Source organism: Callithrix jacchus, chromosome 2 (genome assembly GCF_049354715.1).
Source record: "Callithrix jacchus isolate 240 chromosome 2, calJac240_pri, whole genome shotgun sequence".
NCBI classification, from domain to species: domain Eukaryota; kingdom Metazoa; phylum Chordata; class Mammalia; order Primates; family Cebidae; genus Callithrix; species Callithrix jacchus.
In genome coordinates, this window is record NC_133503.1 from 64,815,918 (window position 1) to 64,840,666 (window position 24,749).

The 24,749-nt window shown below is 47.0% G+C and overlaps 2 protein-coding genes across 6 annotated transcripts in view; one reads left to right on the forward strand and one right to left on the reverse strand.

Annotated features, from left to right (window-relative positions):
• Positions 1 to 3,896, reverse strand: part of SH3PXD2B (SH3 and PX domains 2B) — a 115,501-nt gene extending 111,605 nt beyond the window's left edge. For 2 of the 4 annotated variants that reach the window (XM_017969674.4, XM_054251750.2), the window contains exon 1: positions 3,618 to 3,896. In XM_017969674.4, coding sequence (XP_017825163.2) covers positions 3,618 to 3,767 — 150 coding nt within the window. In that variant the 5' untranslated portion in view covers positions 3,768 to 3,896. Of the gene's footprint in view, positions 1 to 2,296; positions 2,545 to 3,617 lie in introns of those variants that run through there. The other 2 variants (XM_002744576.7, XM_035290523.3) reach the window with 1 other exon arrangement.
• LOC118151334 (uncharacterized) lies at positions 2,184 to 24,529 on the forward strand. 2 transcript variants are annotated; one of them, XM_054251779.2, is made up of 2 exons: positions 2,184 to 2,876; positions 24,351 to 24,529. In XM_054251779.2, exons 1-2 carry the CDS (start codon positions 2,352 to 2,354, stop codon positions 24,396 to 24,398), a joined length of 573 nt encoding a protein of 190 aa, XP_054107754.1. In that variant the 5' UTR covers positions 2,184 to 2,351; the 3' UTR covers positions 24,399 to 24,529. The 2 variants fall into 2 exon arrangements, with proteins under 2 accessions (XP_054107754.1, XP_054107757.1); XM_054251782.2 differs by lacking the exon at positions 24,351 to 24,529 and adding an exon at positions 6,638 to 7,842.
• The last annotated feature ends 220 nt before the right edge of the window (positions 24,530 to 24,749 follow it).

A 24,749-nucleotide genomic window follows, 5' to 3' on the forward strand; every position in this document is an offset into this window, starting at 1 on the left:
ATGAACACGGAAGGCTGGACTAGAAGGGAGAAGGCCCCTTGAATCACATGAGTGACTAAACCCACATGCAGAAAAACAAGGTCTTGGTGAGTCCCCCCAGCATGTGACTTCGGCATGTTCCCAATCAGTGACAAGATACCTCGGGACAGGCAGGCAGGGAGCTAATGGTGAGGGAACTCCACCCTGCCTGCCACGTGGCTGCTCCCCCAGGAAATGGACAATACCATCCCCATTACACAGATGAAAAACTGAGCCTGAGAGGCGACACAGCTGGGAAGCCAAGATCCTAACCCCAATCTATGTTTTAACATAGAAACTTGTCTCAGGGGGCTCCTAAAAAGTGGATGAAAGCTTCAAAAGATGCTTCTCAAAGCTGCAAAATCTTCAAAAAACTGGCAACGATGGAGCTGACAGAGCAGAGAATGAAAAGCTTCCAGATTACATGATATGAGAGATTTCCGTTTTTCAGAGGACTTTGCTAGAATTATGGGGGTACTGAATCTAGGAAGTGGTGTGGTCTTTTCGGCATCCAACGGACCTGGATCTACATCCCTGCTTGGCTCCTGGCTGTGACCTTCGGCGTGGGACCTCACCCTGCTAAGCCCTGGTTTCCTCATCTGTCAAATGGGCTTAAGATCCTCAAGGCTGATATGGAGTGGCCAGAGAGGGCATGTGGATCACGATGGCCAGGCCTCAGTGGCGGTATCTATTCTTATTTTGCCAGCTCACAGACCTGGTGGGAGGTGGCATGGAGAATTCCAGGCTTCCTCCTGTTGCCATGTTGGTAAAATCTGTCTTCATGCCCAAGAGGCAAACTCAGTTACGCACTAACAGGCTCAAACAAGAAACTAAGATTTGGCAGCATTTGAAAACAGTTAACAAAAAAATCAAAAAAGGAAGAAAAAAAAGACAATTTCGCTCAGCTCTGGAATCACTCTATTTAAAGATGCCACAGGTTCAGGAAATAGCTTCCCACCGCCTGGCTAAGGGCTGAACAACTGGCTGCCCAGCCAATAACAATACAGAATCACACAGCACACCCTTTCTTGTGGAGAGTTCGGAGTGGGTTCCCGGCTATCTCCTTTCAGAATTTCACAGGCTATTCATGGAAGGCATGTGGATCTACTGTGTAAGAGTTAGTTCTTTAAAAAAAAAAGATTGGAAGATGACTTCCAGGGAGGTCAAAGAGCTTAATTCAGCCAGCCAACGCCCTTTTCTATTCATTGTTCTATACTTCTTTGTTAGGATTTTTTCCCTCCCTCTTACTCTTTTTCCCTTCCTGGTTAACTTCTCTGCAGCCAGGCTCAGCCACTGCCCACTTCTCACCGCCAGAGACACTATAGCCCCCTTCCTGCTGTAATGAGGCCCTCCCTAAGGCCTCAAGTGGGCCCATCACCCCACATCCCCTTTATCTCCACCCAGAACCTGAAGAGGTGGTCCCAGGGCCTCCTGAATCTGCAGAAGTGTTCCCTAGGTTGCTGCGGAAGCCACTTTCCACCTGCAGGTCACCGTCAGTCCCAGGCCCCCCTTCTAGAGGGAGGGAAGCCCAAATACGGTTCTGTGTTCTAGGACCTGCAACCTCTGAGCCTCAGCCTTCTCACCTGCAAAATAACGCTACTGTCCCATTTTCTCAAGTCCTTGCCAGCTCAAACAAGATTCCCATGTTCCAGAGGGAGATGCCAGGAGAAAACTTTCATACATTTTTTAACAGAAGTTCCTGAAGAGAGGGGGCAGGGGACGTTTTTAACCCTTTAAAGGTGCAGCCACTCAAATGATCCATGCCGAGAGATCTCCTCCATCGCCCAGGCTGGCTCTTGCAAAAGAACGGAGTCAAACTCGGCGATCCCTAAAGGGGCTACCTGTGGCTGGGCACTGCCTGTCTGCGCGCCTCTGGACAAGGAGTGGCAGGGCGGGCGGCCTGGGAACAGGCACTTCTCTCTCTCCTGCTTTCTGTCTCTGCCCCCTCACCGGCTGGGGCCAGACTTTTCCACTCATGAGCAGGACGGGAGTGGGGTGGGGGGCACGGAGGTGACAGAAAGGGGTAGAGGAGCCGCAGAGAGGCGAGTGGGGGGCGAGGCGGGAGGAAAGGATGAAGAGGAGAACGGGGCAAAGCGGGGAGGGGAGGCAGGGGGGAGGAGTCGGGAGGGACCCGGGCAGCGCCGCTGCAGGGCCGAGGGGAGAGCAGGGGAGGAGGGGACGGGAAGCGCTGGAGGCAGAAGTTTTCCGAGCCGGGGGCCCTCGGTCGCCCCCGGCGGGGCGCGGGCTCCAGGGGGCGTGGGGGCTGCGCCGCACTCACATAATGCTTGTTGGGCACCCGCCGCTTCTGCACGTCCAGCACCTTCACCTCCACGATGCTGCGCCGCGGCGGCATGGCCGCTCCTCCGCCCGCCGCGGGCCGAGCGCGGGTGCGGGGGACGCGGAGTGATGGGAGCACTAGGGGAGCGCCGCCGCGGGCCGGGAGCCTGGAACCGAGCGCGATCGCCACCGGGACAGAGCACGAGCCGCCGCCGCCGCTGCCGCCGCCCTTCGCTCGGCGCGCACTCCAGCCCGGCCCAGCCGCTGCCGCCCGCCCCCGGCCCGCCCCCCGCACCGCCCCCCGCGCCGCCGGCCCGCCCCCCTTAAAGGGCCCGGCCCGGGTGCCCGCCCCCCGCGCGAGGACCCCGCGGGCCACGTCCGGCCCCCGCCCGGCCTTTGTCCGGGTGCTGAGCCGCCGCGCCGGGGGAGGGGACAGGCCTGCACCCGCCGCCCGTTCATTGACTGATGTGTCAATTCATTCCCGCACGTTTGCTCAGGCAGCCGCAGCCACCGCCAGATTGGAGAGCCGGACTCCCGGGTTCGAATCCCGGCTCTGCCGCTTTTCCACTCTGCGCCCTTCGGTGAGTTGCTTAACCTCTCTGGGCTGGGTCTTTTCATCTGTAATATGGGCCTAGTAGTACTGCCTCCCAGCAAGCCATTCCGCAGTGCAGTCCATGTTAGGAGTGCTGGCAATCCTAAACCCAGCCCAAGCCCTGATGATTCAGGAAGAGCAAGAGGCCAGTGACCAGGTTCGCCCAGGCTCACAGTCTGGGACATGGGGAGTGAGAGAGAGAAAAACTGCAACAAATGCACGTAGGTAAAATGTAATCGCCATGAATGCAACAAAACGTGGTAAAAGGGTGGTGACGATGTGTGAGGGGCACCTGGGCGATTGATAGCAAGGCCATAGGTTCCCAGTTGCGGAGCATTTACTGCTCAGCAGGTGCCGCGGACCCTGCTTTTCAGAAATGTTGTCTTTGCATCCTCAGGCCAACTCTAGGAGGAAAAGGTGGTTGACCCATTTTACAGAGGTCGCGGCAGAAGGCGGCCGCTAGCTAGAGTCGGGGAGTAGGTGGATGGAGCCCATCACTGCCTGGCTCCAGGTGGATCTCACTCGTTGAAGCCACCGTGGCTGGGGCAGCTCCTTCTTTCTTCATCTAGTGCCTCCTAGCACTGGCTGGGCACTTAGTCACTTTCAGGAGATGTTGGCTGAATGAATGGATAAATAATGAATATATAATGCCTGGACAGGAGGTTTAGGCCCCTAGCCAGTGTTCTCACAGCCAGTAAGGGGGCTCTTTTCAACAAACCGGATGACTCACCTCCATGCCACGACAGAGTTCTTCCCCACTCCCGTCCTGGATCAGCATTTGGAAGAGGGTGGGCTTATCCAGGGGAGGACTGCTCTCAGCTACCCTGGCCAGGCCACATGGATGATTTCGTGCTGATTCACTTTGGATCCGCCCCTCCATTTGCTCCTCTGACTTCCATGCCAGACTTTACCATCCTGCTCGGGCCCCAAAGGCTGGCCTGTGTGGATTTCACTGTCCTGGTCTTCCTGTTGGGCTTGGCGGGTAGGAGGCCCTGGGAGGATATTGAGGGCAGGAGAGAGGGAGGTCTGTGTATTTAATCCCCAAGCCCCTCCTCCCTGGTGGTTTTTACCAAAGGTGCCCTTCCTCACGTGGTCTCTCTCAGGGTTCCTGAAGCCACTTTTCTGCTCAGGACTGTGACAATCTTGCTGTTGCAAGCCCTGGGTATTGCGCCATCCTGGGCTCTCCCTTAGCCCCGCCCACATCTGTATACATTGACCCTTTACTAAATTGTCGTCATGGACCCAGCTTGAGGGTGACATCTGTTTGGTGCCAGAACCCTCACTGATAAAATTCCTGTAAGGCACATTCTTCTGAAGTACAGTTCCCAAGTCAAAGGGTCCTGAGGTCTCATTGGAAATGTCCAAAGAAGTGATGGTTGCTTGTCTGTCCCTGCTACCTTGTTCATTGCCTTTTTAGGAGATGAGCGTAATAAAGCAGAAGCTAGAGGCTATCTGTGAATCAGCTTCCTGGGTTTTTCCAGAGAAGCAAAGAGACCTGCCTCCAGCCACACCCTGAGTGGCAGAGGTGGGTCCTCCTGAGTGTGCCCATCTCTTCTGCCCTGGCAGGCCTGTTCTGGGGAAGACAAAGTTCCTCCCACAACCACCCACAGCAGAAGATGCTATCCCTGCATCTTTCCATATCTTTCCTTTGTCTTTTTGATTGTAGTAAAAAATATGTAACATAAAATTTAACATTTCAACCATTTTTAAAACATACAGTTCAGTGGTATTAAGTACACTCACGTTGTGCCACCATTACCACTAACCCTCTCCAGAACTTTTCATCTTTGTAAACTCGAGTTCTGTCCCTCTTAAGCAGTGGCTCTCCACCACCTTCTCCAGGCCTTGGCAACCATCATTCTACACTCTATCTCTTTGAATCTGACTACTCTAGGTACTTCATAAGAATGGAAACACACAGCGGTTTGTTTGTTTCTTTGTTTTTTGTCTGGCTCATTTCACTTAGCATAATGTCCTCAAGGCTCGTCCATGTTGTAGCATCTTGGAAATAGATGCTCAGTGCTGCAAAGAAAACTTAGCACTGAGACAAAGGGTCCTTCAGCAACGCATTTTTCACTTCCTGAACTGCAGGAAGGAGACCCTCGCTAGCCATCATGCCATGGGAGTACAATGAACAAAGGAAAACACACAAATTGATCCCTTATGCATTTGGGGTTGTGCTTACTGCTGTGTCTGATCTCTGCTGGCTGGCGCCAGACCTCACAATTTAAACTAAAACCTGATTGGCTAACAACTTAAAACTTTTCTAAACAGGCAAAAACAGTGGAGAGTTGGGACATGCCTGTGAACACGTCCAGCACAGATATCTTGGTTAAAGTACAAGGACATAGACTGTACTATGTACCTGTAAACATGGCATGTCTAACAGCTACATAGGATAGGGCTGAACAAAGTTAGCAAGAAAGGAAACTTTAAAAAGGAACTTTTCTACTTCCCACATAGCATGTGTCAGAATTTTCTTCCTTTTTATGGCTGAATAATATTCCATTATATATATATGGCACCTTTTCTTTATCCAACTGTCAATAGTCACTTGGGTTGTTTTCATCTTTTGGCTGTTCTGAATAATGCTGCTGTGAACATTGGTATAAAAACATCTGTTCAAATCCCTGCTTTCAATTCTTTTGTGGATATACCAAGAAATGGAATTGCTGGATCATATGGTAATTTTACGTTTCATTTTTTTTTCAGGAGCCCCTAAACTGTCTTCCACAGGGGCTGTGCCATTTTACATTTCCTCAGCAATGCACAAAGTTTCCGGTTTCTCCATATCCTTGTCAACACTTGCTATTACGTGTTTTTTGTGATTTTGATTTGTTTTGTTTAACACAGTCTCACTCTGTCTCCCAGGCTGGAGTGCAGTGGCGTAATCTCAGCTCACTGTAAACCCCGCCTCCTGGGTTCAAGTGATTCTCCTGCCTCAGCTTCTCGAGTAGCTGGGACTACTGGCACGTGCCACCATGCCCAGCTAATTTCTGTATTTTTAGTAGAGACGGGGTTTCACCATGTTGACCAGGATGGTCTCAATCTCTTGACCTCGTGATCCACCTGCCTCGGCCTCCCAAAGTGCTGGGATTATAGGCGTGAGCCACTGTGCCCGGCCGGTCAGGCTGGTCTTGAACTCTTGACCTCAGGTTTTCCACCCACCTCAGCTTCCCAAAGTGCTGGGATTACAGTCATGAGACACCGTGCCCAGCCTTGATTCGTTTTTTAAGAGACAGGGTCTCATTCTGTCACCCAGGCTGGAGTGCAGTGATTTGATCATGGCTCACTGTGGCCTCTGTCTCCTGGGCTCAAGGAATCATCTGCTTCAGCCTCCCCGGTACCTGGGACTATAGGTACCCACCACCACATCTGGCTAATTTTTAAATGTTTCTTTTGGAGAGACAGCATCTCACTGTGTTGACCAGGCTGATTTGGGACTCCCGGCCTCAAGTGATTTTCCTGCATTTGTCTCCCAAAGTGGTGGGTTTACAGGCTTGAGCCACTGGGCCCGGCCTGTTTTTATTTGTTTATTCATTCCTTTCTTTTTGATAATAACCATTCTAATGGATATGAAATGAAATCTCACTGTGGTTTCGATTTACATTTCTCTAATGATTAGTGATCCTGAGCATCCTTTCATATGCTTGTCAGCCATTTGTATATCTTCTTTGGAGAAGTGCCTGTCAAGTCCTCTGCCCATTTTAAAATGAGGTTATTGGTTTTTTTCTTCTTGCCTCTCTCTAGCTCCCATTTACCTCCTAGACACCTTGCGCTTTTCTGAGTGGCCACCATCGTTTGCGGAGAACTGAATTGTGGGCTAGTGAGGCAGTCTAGGCTGGCTGCTTGGGCTGGAAAGCTCCATTTAGGCTCTGCTTGGGAGAACCGAAGATGATCTGCTGAGAAGAAGCCCAACCCAGATGGTCACTACAGTTCACTGGAACTGGACTAGTTCCTTGTCACAAACACAGAACACTTCTGCAAATTCAAGTTCATCAGGGATCCCAAACCTAAGGGAGAACTTGAATGGAAGAGAATTCCCACTTGGAATTCAAATCCTAAGAATGGGTTGTCACCGCAATTACACTTCTTGAGGTTTGCTGATGGGGCTGGTCCTGGGTTATGGTGCTTTATATACACGATCTTATTTATGATAACAGCCCTGCAAGTTGGATGCCATCCTTTTCATTTGCTGGTGGGAAACGGAATCTGAGCGAAGCGAAAGAGTGTAAGGCCACAAAGCTGGTCTGGAGCAGGCATCTGCAGCCATCCTGACTCCAGACTTTGTGTTCAGCTGGGAATTGGTGTCCAGCGTTTGCTCGGCCACTTGCCAGGTGTGTGATCTTGGGCAAGCCACTTGACCTCTCTGTGCCCCAATCTCTTTATCTGTAAGATGAGGATAAGACCTGCAGGCTTGTTCTGAGAGCATCTAAATTAGATCACATGTTTAAAGCCCCAGGCATTTTTTTATTATTTTGCTACTGGCCAAACTGACAAGCAAACATCGCCCTCTAACCTGTATCCGTATTTATTCTGGATGAATACTTTACCCATCCAAATCCCAAAGCTGACTTTAATCTGAGTGCTGCCCTCAACTGCATTGGCTCTTTTCTGATCTAGACCCTCTTTATAGCCCCTGGCTGTGTGTCCAGGTTCACCTCCCACCAGTCACCTCCCTTTCTCCATGTCCCAAAAGTAGACATCACTTGTCATCTCTGGAAGAAAATAGATTCCATTTTTTTCCACTGTCAGAGGTGTTTGAACCAGAGTGAGTCCAACTTGTATAGGGGCTGGGTAAAATGAGGCTGAAACCTACTGGGCTGCATTCGTAGGAGTTTAAGGCTTTCTTAGTCACAGGATGAGATAGGAGGTCGGCACAAGACACAGGTCATGAAGACCTTGCTGATAAAATAGAATGCAATAATAATAAAGCTGGCCAAAACCCACCAAAACCAAGATGGCAATGAAAGAGATCTCTGGTTGTCCTCCCTGCTCATTATACATTAGTTATAATCCATTAGCATGCTAAGAGACATTCCCACCAGCGCCATGACAGTCTGCGAATGCCATGGCAATGTCTGGAAGTTTCCCTATAATGGTCTAAAGAGGGGAGGGTCCCTCAGTTCCAGAAATCCCTGCCCTATTTCCTGGAAAATTCATGAATAAGTCACCCCTTGTTTAGGACACGATCAAGAAAAAACTATAAGTATACTTAGAGTGCTGCTCTGCCTACAGAGTAGCCATTCTTTATTCCTTTACTTTCTTAGTAAATGGCTTTCACTTTAGTCTATGGACTTGCCCCCAGTTATTTCTTGCACGAGGTCCAGAACCCTCCCTTGAGGTCTTAATCAGGACCCTTTCTAGTAACGTCACCAACATGCCTTGCCATGAGCAGCTCATTTTCCCACTTTGTCTGCTGGTGAACTCTCTCATTCAGCCTTCAAAGCCCATACTGAATGTCACTGGCATCACTTCCTCTAGGAAGCCCTGACTCCCAGGAATGTAATTGTCTTCCCCCCGGCTGCCACTGTGCTTTGTCCCAGCTGTCATTCTGGGCTGTGATTGTTTTCTTAATATCCAACTCCTGGCCGGGTGTGGTGGCTCAAGCCTGTAATCCCAGCACTTTGGGAGGCTGAGGTGGGTGGATCACGAGGTCAACAGATTGAGACCATCCTGGTCAACATGGTGAAACCCCATCTCTACTAAAAATACAACAAATTAGCTGGGCATGGTGGCGCGTGCCTGTAATCCCAGCTACTCAGGAGGCTGAGGCAGGAGAATTGCCTGAACCCAGGAGGCGGAGGTTGCGGTGAGCCGAGATGGCGCCATTGCACTCCAGCCTGGGTAGCAAGAGTGAAACTCCGTCTCAAAAAAAAAAAAAAAAAAATCCAACTCCTTTGCCAGACTCCAAGCTCCCAAGGAGCCGGAATGGCCTTATTTGTCTCAAATCCCCCACCCTTGGCACAGAATTAGCAAAGAGGCCCCAAAGACATGCTGTGGGCTGAATGAACTCGTCTCCGTCTCATGAACTCTGATGTAAGTCCTCAGAGACATTAACTGAACCTCCAGGGCTGGGCTTGCTGTCGCCCCTGCCCATTCCCCAGACCTCTGCACACCATTTCCCTGTTTCATGCTGCTCCGGGAGCCCTGGCACTTCCCCCGATTGAGGTGTGGAGTGTAGAGGGTAGAAAAGAAGGTAAGTCTTCCACCTTAGCTGACTTCATTCCTCTAAATTCCTGTTCTAAAAGTGCATTTTTCAGGCTCGAGAGCTGTAGACCATAGAAAATCAATGCTGGAGCCAACCGACCGCAGAGTTCCACATGGCAGGTTTCTTTGTGATCAGGGCCACTTGTTCAAGGGGCATTGAGTCCACTGATCTGAATCAGCTTCTGCTCTTTTCTTGATTTTGCTGTCTGCCTGGCTGGCAGGCTGCACTTCTCCCAAATCCCAAGTCCCCAGGACAGATAGCCAGGCCCAGGGAGCTGAAGCCTGCTCCTTTTCCTCTCTCCATCCACAGCCTCTGGGAAGAAGTTGGGCTTGGAAAGATATTTCTTCCATGACTGCTGTCTGATTGGCTGGCATTGCAGGGTCATAATTAATGTGGCCATGCTTTCTAATGCTCAGTGGCCTGGCACATGTGGTCCTGTGAAATGGCACACGTGGTCCTGTGAAATAGACCACAGGCTATAAGAAAGCAGACCTTGTGGCAAAATTCCAGGTGCCTGGGTTGCAGGGTAGAAGAGCCTTGGAGGTGGGGAGGAGGTTGAGTGATGTTATGGTTCAGGACAGGGAGAAAGAGAACTCAGCTACCTCCGTCCCATCTTCTCCCTCTTCCTGGCTGCCAATTGTATCCTCCTAAAGGGAAGCTCTTTGGATCCTCCCCTGCTCAGAAGCCCTCGCTGGCTCCTACCACTCACACATGCTCATGAGCTCCAGGCTGGCATTAAGGTTTCCACAGCTGGTTTGTTCAGTACTCCTGTCACGTGTTTCTACTTTGCATTTATAAATTGTGCATCTCTCTCTCTCTTTTCCCCACTTTGCAAAGGGATGTGTGTGTTGTAATGTAACTTTCCTTGAGCACTAACCAATCACTGAATATGGCACCACATAGTTTATGTCAGTTTCTGTATCTAATATGCCCAAGAAGTCTGCAGAGCACATAGTATTTTTCCCATTTCAGTGAGAAAATTGAAGCTTAGAGAAGTTGCCCATGGTTGTAGCACAGGAAAATTGTGGAGCTGGGATTTGAGCTCAGATTTGTCTGGCTGCTTGACTTATGTTCTTTTCATTGAAGCAAAATTTCCCTTGAGGACAGGGGCTGTTGTCCACTCTCCTCCATGATGTAGGTGGGAGTGGATACAAAACTAGGAAGACACCAGTCCCTGTCCTCTAAATTGCCCTTTATCACTAGCCAGATGGGTCTTTTGAAAAGGCAAGTCAGATCCTATTCCCCACCCCTACCCCACCATTGTTTAGAATGCTCCAGTGACTTCCTATTGCACTTAGAATAAAGAGAAGGTCCTCACACCCAACCCCCAATGCCATAGAAGATCTGGCCTCTGGTGACCTGTTGACCTCATAACATCCTGCTTCCCAGCACACTCCTCTGTCTATTCTGCTTTTTTTTTTTTTTTGAGACTGAGTATCTCTCTGTTGCCCAGGCTGGAGTGCAGTGGCACAATCTTGGCTCACTGCAACCTCTGCCTTCCAGGTTCAAGCAATTCTCCTGCCTCAGCCTCCTGAGTTTGGACTACAGGTGCCCACCACCACACTTGGCTAATTTTTGTATTTTTAGTGGAGATGGGGTTTTGCCATGTTGGCAAGCTGGTCTCCAACTCCTGACCTCAGGTGATCCACCTGCCTCAACCTCCCAAAGTGCTGGGATTACAGGTGTGAGCCACCACGCCCAGTCGTTCTCTCCATTCTTAAAACACACATCTCTTTGCACATGCTGTTCTCTCCTCCTGGAACGCTTTTCCCCCAACTCTCAATCCTTCAAACTTTCTTTTAAATGTCACCTCTTCTGAGGCCTTCCCTAACGTAGCTTCCCCACCTCCCAGTGTATTTCCTTCACAGTACTTATTGCTGTTGTCATCCTTTCTTTCTTTCTCTCTTTCTCTCTCTCTTCCTTCCTTTCTTTCTTTCTTTCTTTCTTTCTTTCTTTCTTTCTTTCTTTCTTTCTTTTTTTTTTCTTTCTTTTTGATGGAGTCTCACTGTGTCATCAGGCTGGAGTGCAGTGGCACGACCTCAGCTCACCGTAACCTCCGCCTCCCAGGTTCAAGTGATTCTCCTGCCTCAGCCTCCCAAGGAGCTGATATTACAGTCATGTGCCATCATGCCCAGTGAATTTTTGTATTTTTAGTAGAGATGGGGTTTCACTATGTTGGCCAGGATGGTCTCGATCTCCTGACCTCATGATCTGCCCGCCTCGATCTCCCAAAGTGCTGGGATTACAGGCCTGAGCCACCATGCCCAGCTTCCTTTTCTTGTTTCTCTCCCAACTAGAACTTCCCTTGAAGGCAGTCCAGTCTGTCTCATTAATTTTTATCACCCAATGCCAGCAGCATGCCAGCAGACTCTTGGTGAATAGTTGTTGAATATGTGTATGGCTATCTTTTCCACAAGAAGGGCAGGGACCCTTCTGTCCCACAGTATCTGGTCCCTGGTGTGCTCAGCAAATCTTTGTTGAATGGATGGATGGGCGAATGAATGGATAGATGGACGTGTGCACATATGAAAGATCATGTTGATCACAAAAGAGTTCTGGGTTATGTTTTATGTCAATGGGCACATACTCCAGTGGTGTCTGAGGCATCCAAGCCTGGTGACTCTCATCTTGTTCCCAGAAGCCTGGAGATACCTGCAGAGAGACTAAGGGTGCTTGAAAGATGGAGGTTACCTACCTTTGAGCTGCTTGGGTGCATTTCCCTTGTTAGCCACAAGGTGGCAGGCTGCCATGGCCACCAAGGCACCGCCTCCCGTAAGGAGCAACAGTTAATGTTTAATAACTGCTCCCCAGTGCTTTCCATGCCTCGCATTCCCTGGGGAATCTAACTGCTTTGTTACCCCGTGTTTGTTCTGTTGACTATAAAGATTCTGGTTTAGCCTTTCCTAATCTAGAAAGTGCTTCAGAACATGATCCAAAAGGGCAGGGAGCCTAGTTAATATGTTCACCAGATCAACAAGTCTTGACAGAGCGCCTGCCGTGTGCCAGGCACTGTGCGTGAGCTGCTGGGGATGCATCAGTGAACTAAACAGGTGAAGATTCATTTTCTTGTGGCACTCACATTCTAGCAGGGAAGTCAGGCAATAAGCAATAAATACACCTAAGGAAATTGGACAGCCTGGTAGAAGGTGATGAACACAATACTGCTATGAATGAAACAAACATGATGCAGGGATAAGGGGGACGGGGTGACTGGGGTGGGGACAATAGGAGGCAGCTTAAAATAGGGTGGGAGGTCTTCAGGGAAGGTGACATTTGAGTAAAGACTAGGAGGAGGTAAGGGAGGGAGCCCGTGCAGGTGCCTGGGGGAAGAGCCTTCCAGAAGGCAGGAGCAGTCAGTGCAAAGGCTCAAAGGTGAGAGTGTGGCTGGCAGATCTGAGGAAGGAAAAGGAGGTCAGTGTGGCTGGAGTGGAGTGAGAAAAGGAAAGAGAAGCAGGACATACAGAGACAGAGAAGCACCAGGAGACCAGGGCACATGGAGCTTTGCAGGAATCGTGGAAACACTGGCTTTGACTCTGAGGGAACTGGAGCGAGAGTAGCAGGGTGATCCAACTTCTGTTTTGGGGAGCTGACTCTGTCTAGAAGGATAGATGCCAGCTCTCCTGGGCATGGGCTTGGATGGTAGTCTTCTACCTGCTACCACTCTGAGTGGGTCCCGTGACTTGCTTGGCCATTGAAATGTGAAGAGAAGCAAAGTGCTTCCCCTTCAGGCAGGAGGACCCAATGGGCAACTTTGCCTCTATTCTGCACCTGGCAGTGCTCCAGATGGGTCTTGGAGGGACAATGAGGAACAGAGCCCCTCTGCAGACCTGCGCTGAAAGTGTGAGCAAAACCTTTGTCGGCTGAGTGACCGGGCTTTTGATATTATTTTTCATTTCTGCCCATGCTGATTGCTAGAGGCAAGGATAGAAGGGGGCGGCCTGCTAAGAGGTTACTGCAATCGTCCAGCTAAGAGATGATGGTGGCCCAGACCAGGTATGAGCAGTGGAGATGCTGAGAATGGGCTGGATTCTAGATATGGTGAATTTTACCTTGTTGGGTGCTAGATATTTTTATAATCATATAAATATTCTCCAGCTTGTTCAGTAAAGCTATTTGGAAATGGCTTATCCTTTCAGATCTTCTCTGTATATTTAGGCCGTGAGAGCTGCATTTCATCTAGGGTTAACTTTTCCCCACTATTGAGGCAAGATCCTTCTTAGAAATCTGGCTGATGCCCTGTGAGTTATGAGTTATGACCATACCATTCTTACCATTGGAAAGAAGCACTATTCCCAGTCATGTGTGAGTTTTTTGAGCTTTTGGCTGTAATCTTCAAAGGTAGTTCTTTCCCTGGCATTGAGTCCTTTCCTTGTGCACATGTGAATCTTTCTCCTCCTCAACTCTGTGCCCTGAAAACTCTTGTTACCTTGACTCTCCCTGTACTCCCAGCCTCTTCTCTATAACTCAGGGAGGCTGCCAGGGTTTCTCTAGCCTGTGCTGTGGTTGGACAACCACAGGGCTCCCCTCATTTGTTTCTTGTCCTTCTGAGTCTTTGACCTTTATTTTCTGAAGTCTAATGTCTTGACTATTATTGTTTATAAGTATATTTGGTCTCAGTTTTTAGTTATTTCAGAAGGGAGGGTAAATCTAGACCCTGTTACTCCATTTTGGCTGGAAACCTTGTATTATGTTTTGATACTGAAGCCATGCTTCAGTATTGCCCGTCATTCACCAAGCTGTGCAACTGGAGGCAGGAGAATTTGTCAAAAATCTTGTCATGGATGAAACAAATTTCAAAGTAATGAGAGACTAATGTGGCTGATGGGCAGCCTGTTTTTCTTTTTTGATGGAACATGAAATGATGCTGTCTCTTATAATTAACGGCATGTTGAAGTTGATAAAATACACTGTTTCACAGTTTTTCTGAGAATTCCAACTTCTGTAGGTCTGTTTCTAATGTCTGTTGTTTCTGCTGTTTCTAATTCATTTTGTGTTATCCTTTTCTATCTTCTTTTTCTGGATACTTTATTGAAAAAGCATTTATTGAAATAGTTTGAGGCCTAATGACATTATCTTCCCTCAGAAAGGGTTGGGGACCCTATGGCCTAAGTTTCATGGTTAATGCTATAAAACCAAACTTCAGTCTATATTCCATGGCTGGCTTCCTTCTGATTTACCCTTATTGCCAGAAGGCAGCCTGCCAGAGTCCCAGCCCAAAAGGTGGAGGTGGTTTACAAAGATCTCATCCCTTGACGGTCCCTAATTCTAAATTGTGCTCACCTAGCACTTTGAGGCTGTCAAAAGGGCAATTCAGCCTCTCAGCTGCTCAGGTTGACAAATGCTTCCTGTGTAAAACTGGTCCTGAGTTCTTTGGTCACCAGTTAGGATTCCTTGCCTGGGGACACAAATGTTAGCTTTTATTTGATGATTCGGGGACATTAAAAAATATCTTCCAGCCTTTTTATTTATTTTACTATATAACCTACCATCAGTGTCACATACGCATTTTTATTAATTTGCTTATTTATTTTAGTTTTTAGAAACAGGTCCTTTGTCACCCAGGCTGGTCTCAAACTCTTGGCCCCCGGTGATCTAAAGTGTTAGGATTACAGACATAAATCACTGCACCCAGACTTATTTGCTTATTTAAACAGATACTATGTTGCACTTGCCCTTTCACATATTTCTAAGCCTCTACATGTAACCACTCAATCCTCAGAGAAAGGCTATCAGGTAGGTACTATTTTTGTTCCCATTTTGCAGACAAGGGAATGAAATACAGAGAGATTCAATGATTCATGAAAGCTGGTAAGTGGCAGAACCAGGATTCGAACCAAAGCAGTCTGCCTGCAGAGTTCACTCACGTATGTCCCTGGCTGTTTATAAACTTGTGGTCACAGCCTGTGATGGGTGCTGTGAAGTGGCAGGAGGCCAGTCCAGCCTGCTGGCTGCCCTGAGAAGGTCATGCTTAAGTTAAGAACTGATGGGTGTGACTGACCTAATTATGGGATTGGGGGGCAGATCAAAGGAGCAGCATATGCAAAGGTCCTGAGGTGGCCATTCGAGGAATGGTGAGAAGGCCATTCCTTGGTGTAAGAGGAGGAGCGTGGTGTAAGATAAGGCAGGGATGTAGCGGCAGTATGCTCTATTCAGTGCTTTGGATTTTGTCCTAAGGTCCCTGAAAAGCCTTTAGAGGATTTTTTTTTTTTTTTTTTTTGAGACAGAGTCTTGCTTTGTCATCCAGACTGGAGTGCAGAGGCACAATTTTGGCTCACTGCAACCTCCGCCTCCCAGGTTCAAGCAGTTCTCCTGTCTTAGCCTCCTGAGTAGCTGGGATTACAGGCACGCACCACCACGCCTGGTGAATTTTTTGTATTTTTAGTAGCGATGGGGTTTTGCCATGTTGGCCAGGCTAGTCTCAAACTCCTGAGCTCAGGCAATCCGCCTGCCTTGGCCTCCCAAAGTGCTAGGATTACAGGTGTGAGCCATTGTGCCTGGCTGACTTTACAGGATTTTGAAGGAGAGGAGTGACTTGGTCAGATAAATATGCCCACGATGTGTATGCCTAGGGCTTAGAGCAGAACTAAATCCCTGGGGTAAAAGAGGCTTGGAACTCTTAGTTCACACCAGAGAAAACATAACATCACTGAGGTGAGGATTTCTTTGAAGAGAGTTTTTTGGGTGATACATTTCTCTTTCTCTTCTCTGGTTCTCTCCTTCCCTCTTGGAGACCAAAAAGGAGTTGGCCTTCAAGACAACTGCTTGTAGAAAGTAGGGATCAGCCAGCAGGGACACTGACACTTTCTTCTTTGTCCTCCAATCCACCCCACATTCGTTGAGCTACAGACCCTGGAGGGCGCCAGTGCAGGGAGGGGGTGGAGGGAGTAGGTGGAGCCAAAGCCGCTGGATCCTGTCTGTGCTCTGGAAAACACTGGGAGCCATGGTGGGCTGGAGCCCCCCCATGAGGGCACAGCCAAATGAGAGAACTGAGGCAGTGGCCTCACTTCCAGAATCTGGCCAGGCAAAGGTGCCAGCAGTTCCTTTGGGTCCAGTGCATGCTGGACTGGAGCCACCTGGAAGCACATGGACTGAAGACAAGAGCCCCCCCCCCAGGACTCTGTGCCTGGCCATGCCTGTTGGAAAGAAGCCAAGGAGTGGACGTTCAGAGCAGGGTGTAAGGGGAAGCATAAAGAGACAGATGCCAGGGAGTGGGCAGGAAAGGGCCTTAGTAAGGGGGATGGAGTCTGGAAGGCCTTACAAAGCTTCGGGGAGAAAGAGCTGCAGATCTTCCAGAGAGCTGACGGTGGTGGTAGTCAAATCTGGTTGCTTCCTGCTTGCTGCCTAATGGGTCTCTGCTCCTTCAGTCTTCAGGTATAGGCAGCCAGCTCAGGTCAGAGCAAAAAGTGAGGTAGGCGCAGCCAGATGTCACTATCTTTTTCCTTGGAGTAAATTTCCATAGCTTGCTGTCGTCTACTTCACCTCCCTAGGAGAGGGAAGGTCTTTGTGAAATTTCTGCTCAATATCCCCAGATTTTTAACTACTTCTTCAGTCTCAATTTCCATTAGAATCTTTCAGTTCAAGAATACTGAAATATCTTTAGAGTCTGGTAAGTTTTGTACCTATTTAAGAAACTGCCAACTGTTTTCCAGAATGGCTACACCATTTTCCATTCCCACTAGCAATGTATGAGAAATCAAATTTCTCTACATCCTCACCGGTATTTGACATTGCCACTATTTTAAATTTCAGCTGTTGTAATAGGTGTGTGGTGATATTCCATTGAGTGGATACAACACTGTGAATAGTCGCTCACAGGTTGACGGCCATTTGGGTTGTTTCCAATTGGCAATTGTGAATAGTGCCACTATGAATATCTGTGTCTAAGTTTAGTTTGAATACCTATTTTCAGTTCTTTATGAGTGGACCTGTTGAGTCATGTGGTCATTCATTAATTAATGTATTGAGGAACCATCAAATAGTTTTCCACAGTGGATGTATCATGTGACATTTCCACCAGCAATGTATGAGGGTTCCAATTTCTCCATTCCTTGCAAACACTTACTGTTTCCTTTTTTTTTGATATGGCCATCCTAATGGGTATGAAGTGGTATCTTAGTGTGATTTTAATTTGCATTTCCCTAATGACTAATTATGTTGAGCATCTTTTCATGTGCTTGCTGGCCATTTATGTACCTTCTTTGGAGAAGGGTTTATTTGGCCCTTTTCCCATTTTTGAATTGGATTGTTTGTCCTCTTGGTGTTGTGTGTAAGGGTTCCTTTTTATTCTAGTTATAAATCTCTTAGCAGATTATGATTTGCAAATATTTTCTCACATTCTATAGTTGTTTTTTCACTTTCTTAATAGTGTCCTAGGAAGCATAAAAGTCTTAAATTTTGATGAAGTCCAATTTATCTACTTCTTTTGTTGCTGCTTTTGGTGTTTTATCTAAGAATCCATTGCCAAATTCAAGCTCATAAAAACTTATTTCTGTGTTTTTTTCTGAGTTTTATAGTTTTACCCCTTATATTTAGGGATTTGATTCATCTTGAGTTATTTTGTATGTGGTATGAGGTAAGAGTGCTATTTCATTCTTTTACATGTGGTTATCCAGTTGTCTCAGCCCCATGTGTTGAAAAGAATGTCTATAATGTTTTTGAGTGTATAATTTTGATTAGCTTATTTTAGTGGTTGCTCCAGGTATTATATATTCAAAGCTTATCAGTGTCTGCTGGTGTCAACATTTTATAAGTTCAAATGAAGTATAAAAACATTATCTCCCTTTATGTCCTCTCTCCTTCTGTTTATAATATTTGAATATTTCCTCTTCATACATTGAGAATTATATTAGACAGTGTTATAAAGTTTCATAGTCAAGCATAATTCAGAAAACCCAAGAGAGGAAGGAAAGTCTGTTGTATTTGCCAATATGTTTGCTGTTTCTACACTTTCATTTTTCTTCCTGATGTTCCAAGATTCTGTCTTTTGTCATTTCCTATGTTTAGAAAGCTTCTTTCAGTCATTCTTTTGGGGCAGGTCTACTGGCAACAAATTCTCCTGGTATTCCTTCATCTGAGAATGTCTTGATTTCTCCTTCATTCCTGAAGGATTTTTTTTTTTTTTTTTGCTGGATTTACAATTCTAGGTTGGCAGTTTTGGCATCTGAAAAATGTTTGTCACTTCTTTCCGGTCTCCGGGTAGCTGGTGATAAATAAGTTGTCATTTGAATTCCTCCCCACCCCACCCCCCTCATTGGGAGTGTGCTGCTTCTCTTTGGCTGTGTTTAAGACTTTGTCTTTAGCTTTCAGAAATTTTTGTGTCTTTTTGTGGATTTCTTTGAATTGATCCTATTTGGGGTTTTCTCAATTTCCTAAATCTGTAGACTTTTTTTTTTAGCTGAAGTTGGAACATTTTCAAATCCTTTTTCAGCACCACCCTCTTTATCCTTTTCTTTCCTTTCCTTTTCTTTCTCCTTTCCCTCCAGAACTCCAGTAATATGAGTGTTTGATCTTCTGATACAATTGCACATGGACCTGACACTCTGTTCATGTTTTTTACAATTTATTTTTTCCCTATTGGTCCATCATCAAGTTTACGAATCCTTTCCTTTATTATATCCATTCTGGTGTTGAGATACCCATTGAGTTCTTAATTTTGGTTATTGTACTTTTTCAGTTCCAAAATTTTTACTTGGTTCTTTATATCTTCAATTTTTTTTGCTAAAACTTTCTATTTTATCCTTCATTTTAAATGTGTTCTTAATTGTTTGTTGAAACACTTTTATGATTTCTGCTTTAAGATCCCTGTTAGATAATTCCAAACTCTGTGTCATCTTGATGATTGTCTTTTCTAATTTTATTTAAAATCTTTCTGATTCTTGGTATGATAAGTTATTATTATTATTTTTATTTTTTGAGACAGAGTCTCACTCTATTGCCCAGGCTGGAGTGCAGTGGCGTGATCTCAGTTCATGGCAACCTCTGACTCCCAGGTTCAGAAGCTGAATTATCAACCTGCCTCAGCCTCCCAAGTAGCTGGGATTATAGGCATGTGCCACCACACACGGCTGACTTTTTTGAGACAGAGTCTTGCTCTGTCCCCCAGGCTGGAGTGCAGTGATGCAATCTTAGCTTGCTGCAACTTCCACCTCCTGGGTTCAAGCGATTCTCCTGCCTCCGCCTACTGAGTAGGTAGGAGGGACTACAGTCATGCGCCACCATGACTAACTAATTTATTTTATTTTTAGTAGAGATGGGGTTTCACCATGTAGGCCAAGCTGATCTCGAACTTCTGACCTCAAATGATCCACCTGCCTTGGCCTCCCAAAGTGCTGGGATTATAGGTGCGAGCCACTGTGCCCAGCCTGATAAGTGATTTTTGATTGAAACTTGGACATTTTGGGTATCATAAGACTCTGGATCTTACTTAAATCTTAGGTTTTAGCAGGATTTTCTGACATTGTTGGAGAGGATATAGGGGGCGTCTTCCTCATTACTGCCCAGTAAGGGCGGAAGTCCAGGTTTTCTACTTGGCTTATGTTTCTGCCTGATTCAGGAGGCTTCTTGTTACTGCTGGGCAGGGGTGGGAATTCCAGTCTCCCATGTGGCCTCCACTGCCACTGTGTATGTGGGGTGGTCTTATCATTGCGGAGTGGTGGTAAAAGTCCTGACTCTCGGAACAGGTCTCCTCTGACACTGCCTCAGCAGGGAGCAGAAACAAGGGTGGGCTGGAGTCCAGGCTCCCCCTGTAGTCTCCACTGACACAGTGGAGGAGGCCTCAGGACCACCAGCTTCCTTCTGGGTCTCTCCAACAGCACCCTCGACCTGAAGTAGAGGAGGCTTGCTATGGCTTGGCCAGGGCGGAAATCCAGGCCCTCCCTGTGGCCTTTGCTGGCATGGGCAGTGTTTTCTGTGGAGCTGGGCTGGAGCAGAGTGGTTATTAGCTAAACATTTCCTGTGTTGCCAAGCTGCTCCTTGCCTGATCTTCTAGTTAGAGAGCGCAGGCTCTTCGTGGGGCTTCTTCAGTCTACCCGTTGACATTTCTGGGTTGCTGGCTTGCGTGGTATTCAGTATGGAATATGTGAAGCAAAACAATACAACCCAGGGAACTCACCACCATGCTGTTAACATGGGCCCTAGCATCCCAGCTGGTCTGCCTTCTTCTCTTCACCTTCCAGTCTTCCTACGTTTGTTTTATATCAAATGTCTAGGTGTGTTTTTGTATTTAGTGGGAAGAAGAGGGAAAAACATGCTTACTCCATCTTTCTGGAAATTCTAGAACAAGGTTCTTTTCATTTTGTACCTATTAAAACCCTCAAATGATTACTTCACCTGCTGGGTTCTTGAGAGGATTACAGATGAGGCATAGAAAGTGTAGAGCACACAGTAAGCGTCCAAATAAGGGTCAAGAGGAGAAAGAGATGTTGTGATTTTTTTTTTTGAGCCGGAGTCTTGCTCTGCTGCTCGGGCAATGGGGCAGTGCGCAATCTCAGCTCACCGCAGCCTCTACCTGGTGGGTTCAAGTGATTCTCCTGCCTCAGCCTCCTGAGTAGCTGGGATCACAGGCATGTGCCACCATGCCTGGCTAAATTTTTTTTTATTTTTAGTAGAGACAGGGTTTCACCTTGTTGGCCAGGCTGGTCTTGAACTCCTGGCCTCAAGTGATTCGCCCACCTCGACCTCCTAAAATGCTGGGATTACAGCTCTGAGCCACCCACCCAGCAATTCTTATTCTCATTGTTTTGTTATTTTGGAAGCACTAGTAGTTAATTCCCTCTTCATTCAAGCTACTGCTAGATAACAGTAGGTCTGAGGTTTTGAATTATTGATAAGTACTATTTTATCTTCCCTGAAATAAACTTGTTTGAGCTTTCTGTCTGATTTCTCTTCCTGTCCCGCCCCCTCATGTAAATGGCAACCATTTTGATTGAGCACCTTCTGTGTGCCAAATGTGTACTCCAGCCTTGATACCATCTTTCAAACACACAGAAACTCTGAACCGTTAGGAGGGGTTTGTTAGATCTTGGGCTGTGTTAGGGGATTTGGGAGAGCAGTCAAAGAGGTGGAGTTTTGCTCTGGATGGGCTGCTGTCAGGAAGCAGGGGTAATTCAGAGTCTAGTAATACTTTTTATCTAGGAGGCGGGGTGGGGGGGTGGGGGAGAACCCTATTGCTCAGCTTGGGCAGGAGGGGAATACATGCTGTTTAGGGCATTGCCCAGGGTCTTTGTTTTTGTCTCTGCAGGGCATGATTAAGGAGTGGTCCTTTTTTGGCTCTATTTTCTCTCCTTCACAGTGTGCTCGTCTGACGTTGCTATTCTGTGAAACTGTGTGTGTTCAGGATGGAGTAGCACAGCCTGGCTGGAAGCAGAAGGCCAGCTACCAGCTCTTTGTGCCAGGACTGCTTTCTCTTTCTCTCTCTCTCTTTTTTTTTGAGATGGAGTTTTGCTCTTGTCGTCCAGGCTGGAGAGCAATGGCATGATCTTGGCTTATTGCAACCTCTGCCTCCCGGGTTCAAGTGATTCTCCTGCCTCAGCCTCCCAAGTAGCTGGGATTACAGGCTCCTGCCACCACGCCTGGCTGATTTTTGTATTTTTAGTAGAGATGGGGTTTTACCATGTTGGCCAGGCTTGTCATGAACTCAGACCTCAGGCAATTCGCCCACCTCAGCCTCCCAAAATGCTGGGATTACAGGCACTCAGCCAGGGCTGCTTCTTTCTTTTACTTTCTTCTTCAAATCCTGCTCTCCTCAGGAGACTCAGGTTTAAGAAGGAAAATTCTTGCTTCAAATATCCCAGGTGTAAAGAAGCGCAGAGCCAGCTCCCTGGTTTAATTTGGGGAGAGAAAATATTTCCGCTGGGAGGAAACAGGAACTTAGGTGTAGACACGTGTTTCTAGCCTCATGGGCTTAGATGGTTTCTGCTAAGTCTGACCTGGGCCTCAGTGTCAGGAATGGGAAACCTTACTAGAGAACCAAGTTTCAGAGAAAGGGAAATGTATGGCCCCAGGTTACATAGCCAGCAAGGGCTACACCTAGATTCGAAAACATAGTTATTTAGTTGGGAAGAGTCATTTTATGCTGAGAAGGAGGTATAATTTACATTGATGCTGGGAGTCAGTCACAGGCCTCTGCGTGCTGAAAAAGAGTACAACAAAATAGACAAAGCCTTAGAAAGACATGGAAATAAAGCCAAGAGGGGAGGGGTGTGCTAAACTTCCATCCCATTCTTTGCTAGATCTAATAAACAAGAAATGAATCCAAACACGGAGCAATGTTCTTGGCCACTTTAGAGCAGTGAGTGAGCTCAATGGAGCCTCCTCTGCCCCGTGTACATCTGCAGGTCTGTCTTTTGCACACAACTGGGATGTTTATGACACCCCCATGAGCTCCGTGAATCTCCAGCAAAGAGCCCCTGATATGGAAGACTTTAATTATAAACTAGCCCAAGCTTGGGAATTGGAGCTAAATTGAAATCCCAGCCCCATGTCTCTGGTTATGTGACTGTCGACAAGTTATTGCACCTCTCTGAGCCTCAGTTTCCTTATCAGTAAAAAGAGAATCACAAAAGGCATTTCTTGCAGGGTCTTGGGGACTGAATGAGAGAAATTCATGGAAAGGGCTCAGCACAGATCCACGTACACAGCAAGCCCTCAGTGGATGGTGGCTGTTACCATTGGCACTATAAGGTGGAGTTAAGGGACACACATTCAATTTTGTATTTGCAAGTAAAGAATAAATCTTTATGGCGCCTGTGGACCAAGTGCAAAGGTGAACGCTATCTGAAGCCACTAAGAAAAGTCAAATTAAATACAAAAGACAGAAAATATATTGTCCATGTCCATTTACCACAAAGCAATGAAATCAAGGCATGAATGCCACAGTTTAAGTTAAAGAGCAAAAAAAAAAAAAAAAAAGACAACTACTGAGAAATGGAAAACAACAACAACCTCAAAAGCATTCTTCTAAATGGATCTTGGACACAAGAGGAAATCGATAAATGTACTCTCATTGTGATTAAGAAGCTGTTGGCATGTCTTCTTCGTATGCCAGGGTCTAGAGGTCCCTCTGTTCACTGGTATCTGCCCCAGGGCCGTCTTCTTTTCCTAGCAGAGTTCAGGACAGATGTGAAGGTTCCTGCAGGCACTGAGGTGTGCAGGAGGAGCTGGGGATGAAGGCCGAAGTAGAGGAGTTGTCTGGGCCTGGAGCCAGGGGCGGCAGTGACTGTGGCTGTGGCAATGGCCCTCATTGTGAAGTTAACCAAAAGGAAAGTGGATCCAGGAAGATACAGGCTTTACAAATGGATGCATTAAATGGAACGGGGGATAACTGGGAAGTCCTAAACAGAAATGGAGATCAATATGTGTTGCTTTGATTTGAACAGGCCAGGAGACCAGAGAATAGAATCAGGCATAGAACATCAAGATACAGAATGGAAAGCAAGTAGAAAAGGTATGGGAAATGGAAGAAAAGAATACGTTACAGTAAGAAGGGAAAAGGAACAATTTAATAAGAGAAAGATTAATCATTAAGCTGTGTTTTATTTATTTATTTTTGTTTTTTTGAGACAGAGTCTCACTCTGTCACCCAGGCTGGAGTACAGTGGCGTGATCTCAACTCACTGCAACCTCTGCCTCCTGGGTTCAAGCGATTCTCCTGCCTCACCCTCCAGAGTAGCTGGGATTACAGGCGCCCATGACCATGCCCGGCTGATTTTTGTATTTTTTTTTTTTTTTTTGAGACAGAGTTTCGCTCTTGTTACCCAGGCTGGAGTGCAATGGCGCGATCTCGGCTCACTGCAACCTCCGCCTCCTGGGTTCAGGCAATTCTCCTGCCTCAGCCTCCTGAGTAGCTGGGATTACAGGCATGCACCACCGTGCCCAGCTAATTTTTTGTATCTTTAGTAGAGACGGGGTTTCACCATGTTGACCAGGATGGTCTCGATTTCTTGACCTCGTGATCCACCTGCCTCGGCCTCCCAAAGTGATTAAGCTGTATTTTAAAGCAAGCTAGCACAGGCAGACAATGTAACAAATCGAATGAAGAATTGAAAGATGGATGACTGAGTTAAAAGGTGGTAAGTATGGAGGGAGGCAGGACTGCCTGAGCATTACTTTTAGATTTTCGCACTGGCAGGAGACCTAAGTAGCGGAAAGAACGTTTGTGTAAATGTCTTTGTGAATTAGACTGAATGTGAGAGGGAAGCAGGCAATGAAGGGCATGTTGACAGATGACTGAGACACATTTAATTTGTAACTCAGGTCTGGACAGGGATCCCCGAGCAGCGGAGAGCTTGCAGGAAGAGGTGAGATGTAATCATGGCCAGCAATGAATGGGGATTTGCAAGAATGCTGGATGACTGGAGTGAAGAACTTTTTATCCTTCATAAAACAACTGTGAGATTACATTGGAAACACACGATTGTGGGACAAGAAGAAGCACGAGGTTACATTGTACTTCTTGAAGAATTATGGCAAATTCTTGTTTGATGCAATGATTATAAGAGGTCTGAACTAACGCTTAAGCATGCAAACTATCGTGGCTTTTATACGTTGTCCTGTGTGAACCGTGTGCTCTATGTGCCTGGCATGACAGTCCTCATAATGATATACAATCCTTAACCAGCATCTGCTGGGCTCTGATTGAAGCTTTACACATAT